Source organism: Penaeus monodon, chromosome 38 (genome assembly GCF_015228065.2).
Source record: "Penaeus monodon isolate SGIC_2016 chromosome 38, NSTDA_Pmon_1, whole genome shotgun sequence".
In the NCBI taxonomy this organism is placed as follows: Eukaryota; Metazoa; Arthropoda; class Malacostraca; order Decapoda; family Penaeidae; genus Penaeus; species Penaeus monodon.
The window spans coordinates 24,847,714-24,855,213 of NC_051423.1; the positions used below are offsets into that span (position 1 = coordinate 24,847,714).

A 7,500-nucleotide genomic window follows, 5' to 3' on the forward strand; every position below is an offset into this window, starting at 1 on the left:
CGGACTCGAAGAGGAGGCCGTATCTGGCGGCCGGCTGGGCCATCATGGGCGGAACACGTGCAGCTGGAGGCGAGCGCTTGCTGCGGGCGGTGTTGGGGGGAGGGGGATTTATTTTAGTTTGCTCACTTTAGCTTATAGAGGCGCAGCCATGGTACTACGATGATGATTATCATGTTGGTGATTGCTGTGATTATGATTTGCGATTGTGATAGCGATGCTATTTTGTTGGAATGATAATCATAATGATAACGATGATAATGAAAATGCAGCAACTACTACTAATTTATGAGAAACAATATTAAAATGCTAAAACAATGGTAACGGCCATTGAAAACTTCGAACTGCCCACGCTTTTTTTAGATTATTGACAAGACACCCCACCCCCTCCTCTCGACTTCGATTTTAGTTGAGGTTCAGCGCCAGCATTTCGCCCACTGGCTTTAGAGGTTATGGACGCCCTGCCTCCTCCTCCCCGTCCTCCTGCAGAAGGCGAAGGACGAGAGGGCGTCCGAGGTAGAGCAGGCACTTGGGGCACCTGGTTCCTCCACCTCCGCCTGGCTTTATCGGTGCCCTAGAGTGTTTCAGTGCGATCGTGAAGGTGAACTTGAGTTATTTTTATGAGCGAGAGAAGGAGACAAATGATAATGGGCGTTGTTCGTCGCGAGGAGGAGGAAAATGGAGTAATTGGTGGGAAAGGGAGGGAGGGAGGGAAGGGGGGGGGAAAGAGAGAGAACTAGAGAGACGGAGAGATTGAGAGAAACCAGAGAAAGATGGGAGAAAGGATAGACGGAAAAGGGAAATAGTGAAACTGGAAAAGCCGAGAGTGAAATGAAGGAGAGACAAAGTTGCTGTAGAATTGTGTCCTCCTTTCCACATATTTCTTTGTGCATCTGCCTGCAAGCACACGTATCACTGTGTGCGTGCGTGCTTTGGCGAAGGAATGCGTACGTGGGAGGCTGCAGAAGGGCTCCAAGTGTCACTCATTGATCGGTGATTACTCGAGATAAGCGCTCACAGTAGCCCGCTGATAAACTTTTGCCCGGTGATAACCTTTGCTGACCTGACACGTTCTCTCGTCCCCCCCCCCCATAGCCCTCGTCGCAGCCATTTCTCGTTTTTCTGTTGGGAGGCTTTCCTCGTTTCCTTTCATTTTTGGGTTCATTCTCTCACTTTCTCTCGCACCTCCCCTCCCCTCTCTCTCTCTCTCTCTCTCTCTCTCTCTCTCTCTCTCTCTCTCTCTCTCTCTCTCTCTCTCTCTCTCTCTCTCTCTCTCTCTCTCTCTCTCTCTCTCTCTCTCTCTCTCTCTCTCTCTCTCTCTCTCTCTCTCTCTCTCTCTCTCTGCCTCTCTCTCTCTCTCTCTGCCTCTCCCCCCTCCTTCCTGCCTTTTTATTTTTTCGTGCGCCATGCAGTTGAGCACGATTCTCCCAACGCTTTCCCGCTAGCAACATTAACAATTACATGATTATGCGGCAGCGGGTCGAGGATAAGATACTTGGATTACACCACAAGCACTGATAACCTTGACGATAGTCAATTGATCAGTTCATGATGTGCATTACAGGCTTGCAATATCTCTCACCCCCCCTCCCTCCCTCCTTCTCGCACACCTTCTCCCCCTCTCTCCCATTCATCCCTTTGTTTCTATCTCCCTTTCTTCCTTACCTCCATCCCTTCCGCTCCCCCAACCCCCCACCCCTTCCACTCTGCCTCCCCTATATTATAAGGGTTCCTCGCTGACCGATTGACCCACCATCGTCCCCAGGCATTATCTGAAAGCCGTAGATTTATATATTTATTTTTATCTTTTAGCATATCATATCTCACTGTCGCCTCTTTAAACGCTGCCCCTCCGTGTGACCTCATGAAGTTGCTCAGGAGTCATGAGGTGTCCACTCCATAGGCGCTGGGCCGATCATGCGCCTTTGCCTGGCACGGAGAAAGAGCTTGGCCCCGGGTTCGCGTAATTGGCGCCTTATCTTGGCTGGGACGTGCAGGCCAGCGGCTCTGCATTTTAACAGGCCGTGTGCTTAGCAACAACCGGGCAGGAACTGATGCGCATACCCCGCTACCTAATATGCTGTACTCACGCACGCACTTATACGCACGTCCGACCCCCCGACCCCCACACTGGCACAATCACGCACGCGCGCGCACTCACACACACACACACACACACACACACACACACACACACACACACACACACACACACACACACACACACACACACACACACACACACACACACACACACTAGTACGCAAGCACCCACGGGAGTTTTCTTTCGCACATTTTCCTTTTAAAGCCGTATCCACCTTGAGGTGGCATATCTCAAGGGAATGTTGATAATAGTGCAAATTATCTATTTTATTGCGCAGTGAGCAGTTCATGACTCAAAGTATTTAATTGTTTATTCTCGGTATCAATATATCTGTTGAGTTTCCTGTGCGTGTGCACGTGTTTCTTACCGTCTTTAAATGGGAGAAATTGATTAACATGGCACCCAACTTTTTGTTTTTATGCTTTACTGTTGTATTCTTCATCTCTCGAATGTATCTGTTTGTTTCGCGAGGAGTGCTTGAATAACCCAAGCAAAGAAAGAACGCTAATTTTTAAAAAGAAATGGGGGGGGAGATAGACAGGGTGGAATGCAAGAGAAAAAGGTGGAAGAAAAGAAATAGAGATATATTGAAAGAAATAAAGGAACATAGAGAACTGAAAATAAAATGCATTGAGAGACGGTCAGAACGGGTCAGCCTCCGCCCGTGTGTGCGAGGCAGCGTCGGCAGCCGCGCTGTGGACACGCCTTCAGACAGGGAGACAGACACACGGGACCCATAGGCCTATCACGTGACAGGACCTATTTGATCACGTGCTTCCCCCCCCCCCCTTCCTCCCTCACCTGCGTACTGCCCCCCCCCCCCTTCATCCCCGTCACTCACCTCCTCTGATTGCCTGTCCTCCAGCCTCCCAATTTCCCGGCTGCTTGAGGAAGCGCCGCGTCCCATGTCGGACCTTGCTGCGGGGTGTCGTATGGGGCGGGACTTTTTCTATCTGTTCATGCGATTTTGCTTGTTTATGTGTACGTTTTCTTTGGGAAATTGTTTGTGATGTATTTTTTTAAAGAGAAGGTAATTAATTGGATAATAAAGTCGACATGTAGAGCTGCATTGAGGGCTGTGGGCCCGAGCAAGGGGTTCGGGAGGGGCGGGGAGGGAAAGGCAACCGCGTCCTCGGCGGGGTTCATTGTTCCCGGGAGAAGGTCCTACGAACAGCTGAGTGGGCCAGTGTTTGCGTGGCGGCGGGAGGGAGAAGGACACCTGGAAAGAAAGGCTGTGGGGGCACCTGATCCTCCTCCTCTTCCTCGGCGGGACGTGATCGGGGAGGCTGTGGGCGATCGCGTTTTGGGAAAGGGAAAAAGGACTTGTGGTCTTGGTAATTTCTTTTCTTTTATTTATTTTTTATGGTGGAGGTGTGTGGGGGGGGGGGAGGTTTTTGTTGTGTGTTTTATTTCGTGTTAGTGAGAGCGAAAGTTTTGAAAACGCCCTTATCCGGGGTTAATGTTGTAAAAGCACGTGATTCCATATCATGTGATAAAGGAAACCTGACGAATGCAAGTGCCATTAAGTTTGTTAACTGACGTAAGAAAATGTATTTTTCGGTTGGCAAGGGAGATATGCGTGCCTGTGCCTCGTGGCCCAATCGCCACTCTGCTTTCGACGGTGATTCGCCCCGATAGCAGCCGCTGCGAAAAATGGCCTCGAGGACCTTGCACTTTGGAGCGAGCCTTAGTTAGCGGGATGGGACAGAGGACGTGCGGATATCCTCGCTTTTTTTGTGCGTGTGTGCGTGTGCGTGTGCGTGTGCGTGTGCGTGTGCGTGTGCGTGTGCGTGTGTGTGTGTGTGTGTGTGTGTGTGTGTGTGTGTGTGTGTGTGTGTGTGTGTGTGTGTGTGTGTGTGTGTGTGTGTGTGAGGGAAAGAGGGGTTGGAGAAGCGTTACGAAAGGCTCCTCGTCATTAGTGATCACGTGATCTGCTCAGGTTCAGGCTCTGAAAGGTTTACGTGGGGATGAACGGGACAGGGCGCTGGGTTTTACCTGGCTATGGTTTGGTCTTTCGAGTGATGACATTTCAAAGGCGATTTAGACCATGACCTTTTCATATAGAATTCGATACCCTTGCTATTTGTTTTGATACGGTGGGGTATATTAGGAGGGTTGAATTTTCTTTATATTTTTCCAGTTGAATAAGATGGCTGGTCTGGAAAACAGTATAGAAAAACAGAGAAATACCAAATGTGATAAAATATTGGCCTTAATCAAACCATTGGCATTAACATCTAGATAAAACCGTATGTAGGGTTAATCTCGGCTCCCATTTTAGGTCACGGGCTAATCCAGGTTCCTGTGTTAAAGATAGCGCTGAATGCCACACCGCGTTGTAAAGCGATCCGAGAGCTGCCGTCGCTTTTCAGCTGATGTTTATGTTTAGAAATGTGTGCATGTCTTTGAAATTGTTTGTGTAATGTTTGAGATGGCAGCCGCCGCCTCCATTCAGTTACACGTTGTGCAAGGGCCTCCCTTCGTCATTAGGGGTAATTAGTTAGAATCGCTCTGAGTGCGAAGGAGGGGGGGGGCACAGCTATCGTCATACGGCCGTATCTCGCCGCCGATAACGAGCGATCGGCCACATATAAGCTGGGACGCGTCCAGCCAACGTCAGTTAGCATCTCAGCAGACCTGAGTGTATCTTGACTCCCTGAGAATTTACTTGTGATTTGCCTCCGTACACTAGACGTTGGTGTAGCAAGGACCTTGTTTCTGTGAACTTTTCGAGAGTGAAGTGTTTCGAAGAGTCGGCTGATCGCGATGGTGGCTGACTTGGTGGCTAGTCGGCAGGAGCGGGAGGAGAGGGAGAAGGCCAGCGTCCTGTCCCTGATCAAAGCCGTGCTAGACATTAAGGGCGTGTCGACGCTCAACCTGAACCTGCAGGCGTTCGTCCACCTGCTCAAAACGGTTCTGAAGCCCGAGACGTGGCAGAACCTCCTACAGGTAAATGGCTCGCTTGTGCGGCGCGGAGGGCGGTCGGCGGGCGCCCCCAGTGGCCTGATGATAGGAAAGACCAATGTTCAGAGCTGCCTATATTTAGATGGTTTATCACTCGGCCAAAGTTAACTGCATCTGTGCATGTCATGTACGTCCTAGCGACTTCACACCATTTTGTACAATTAACGGAGTCATCTGCACACAGTTAATTATATTTTATATTGTAGTTTTATTCTATTTATTTTCTCATACCACAAACTAGTATTGCACTTAGATCCTGCATTTTGTTGACAGAGTAGAGGGTAAAGTCTTATAGAAAGAGTAGAACATTTTCTTCCTGTCTTCTCACTCTGTTATTCCTTGGTGTTCAGAATGCGCTGAACGAGTTCAACTTCCTGCACGAAGGGGACGCGGTCGATCTCGGCGTGGTCGCTCCCGCGGCCCCTGTCGAGGGCCAGGTCAGTATCGAAGAGGTAGAGGAGGAGGAGGAGGTGGAGGACCTTGCGGAGGGAAGCACCCGCTCCTGCTCTCGTACCCGCTCGTCCTCCCCGCCCTCCTACCATGTCCACCTGCCAGACGACCAGGTACACTACACCTAAACTCTTGCTGGCCCCCCGCGCCGCCGGCAGGGGGGCGCCGAGCCCTAACAGTCTCGTTTGTCTGGACTTCCTCCCTTCGATGTAACCAGCAGTAAACTGTAACTAATCATCTCTGTTCTCGAAACTAACTTTTGTTCTGGCGTAAGGCTCTCCCTGTTTTCTCTCTCACCTTACGGTAAAGACTTGTCTGCCCCTAACCCGTAATCCCTAACCTGACACCTTGAAACTTGGTTCTTCTGGCATGGTTTGGCATTTCCCTGGACTCTTTAGTCTGTAGCACTGTATGATATCACCCTTAACCTGTCTCGAGTCGACCACTTGCTCTTGATTGATGCTCTCATGTAATCTCTTAACATTAACGCTTGATTCATTCTCTGATTTGTTTTCCCTTTCAACTCTCTGAATCTTTTGAACTTGGAATACCCTCCCCGATATCTGTGATACAAATCGAAAGTGACATCCTGAGACAGGAAAGGCGCGCGCGGGCCCTCGGCAGAGAGACTAACCCCTCATTGACATTGCAGGTTGGCGGTCGTGATGTGGACGAGGTCCGGACGCGACGACTGCCGCTGTCCCGGTTCGACCGCGACCGGGACTCGGCGTACGAGACCTACCGCAACTCCCAGTATGGCTCCATGGGCATGGACCAGTTCCGTCTTATCTCCGTACTGGGCCGAGGTCACTTCGGCAAGGTCATACTGGGTCAGTACAAGAACACGGGCGAATACTTCGCCATCAAGGCTCTCAAGAAGGGCGACATCATCGCTCGCGACGAAGTGGAGAGCCTCCTGGCCGAGAAGCGCATCTTCGAGGTGGCCAACTCCGTCAGGCATCCCTTCCTCGTTAACCTCTTCGCATGCTTCCAAACTGAGGTGAGTGTCATGTTTTTAAAGCGCCTCCCCCCCAGTCTTATAAAAAACATTATTGACTTATATCCATTTATGCTGTTTAACAAACTGTCAAGTACGAATGGACTTTACCTTACTCGATTTGCTTTGCAGAGTCACGTGTGTTTTGTTATGGAGTATGCTGCTGGTGGCGACCTCATGATGCACATCCACGCCGACGTGTTCGACGAGCCCCGCGCCGTGTTCTACGCCGCCTGCGTCGTCCTCGGCCTGCAGTATCTCCATGACAACAAGATCATCTACCGTGATCTCAAGCTAGACAATCTCCTCTTGGACACGGAGGGGTACGTCAAGATCGCCGACTTCGGGCTGTGCAAGGAAGGCATGGGCTACGGCGACCGGACCGGCACCTTCTGCGGCACGCCCGAGTTCCTGGCGCCCGAGGTGCTCACCGAGACCTCGTACACTCGCGCCGTCGATTGGTGGGGTCTGGGCGTCCTCATCTTCGAGATGCTGGTTGGGGAGGTGAGTCGCCGCTTAGGTTCAGTGCTGGTTTGAATTAGGATTTGCCTTTGCGAAATGTGTGTTTAGTGATCAGGTGAATGGAGATTCATGTTTATCTATTTCCTTGCAGTCTCCGTTCCCCGGTGACGACGAAGAAGAAGTCTTTGATAGCATTGTAAACGATGAAGTGAGGTATCCACGGTTCCTCTCCATCGAGGCCGTGGCTATCATGCGTAAACTACTCCGCAAGCACCCAGACAGACGCCTAGGAGCTAGTGAGAAAGATGCAGAAGATGTTAAGAAACAGCAGTTCTTCCGTAATGTTATATGGGATGATCTTTTACAACGCAAGGTCAAGCCTCCATTCGTGCCCACGGTGGTATGTATTGCCTGCTGCTTTTCCATTGTTCTGAACTATCTTGAATATGTGACCCTTGCCAAAGACATAATCCAATCTTTCTACTTGTGCAGTTGTATGTATAGTTAAAATTCTCCTCTCTTTGCA

The 7,500-nt window shown here is 50.4% G+C and overlaps 1 protein-coding gene across 3 annotated transcripts in view; it reads left to right on the forward strand.

Annotated features, from left to right (window-relative positions):
* LOC119596802 (flippase kinase 1-like) overlaps positions 1–7,500 on the forward strand; it is a 71,378-nt gene that overhangs the window by 61,774 nt on the left and 2,104 nt on the right. Inside the window, exons 2-5 of one of the 3 annotated variants that reach the window (XM_037946129.1) lie at positions 5,416–5,502; positions 6,168–6,515; positions 6,645–7,016; positions 7,126–7,374. In XM_037946129.1, coding sequence (XP_037802057.1) covers positions 5,416–5,502; positions 6,168–6,515; positions 6,645–7,016; positions 7,126–7,374 — 1,056 coding nt within the window. Of the gene's footprint in view, positions 1–5,415; positions 5,629–6,167; positions 6,516–6,644; positions 7,017–7,125; positions 7,375–7,500 lie in introns of all 3 variants that reach the window. The other 2 variants (XM_037946128.1, XM_037946130.1) reach the window with 2 other exon arrangements.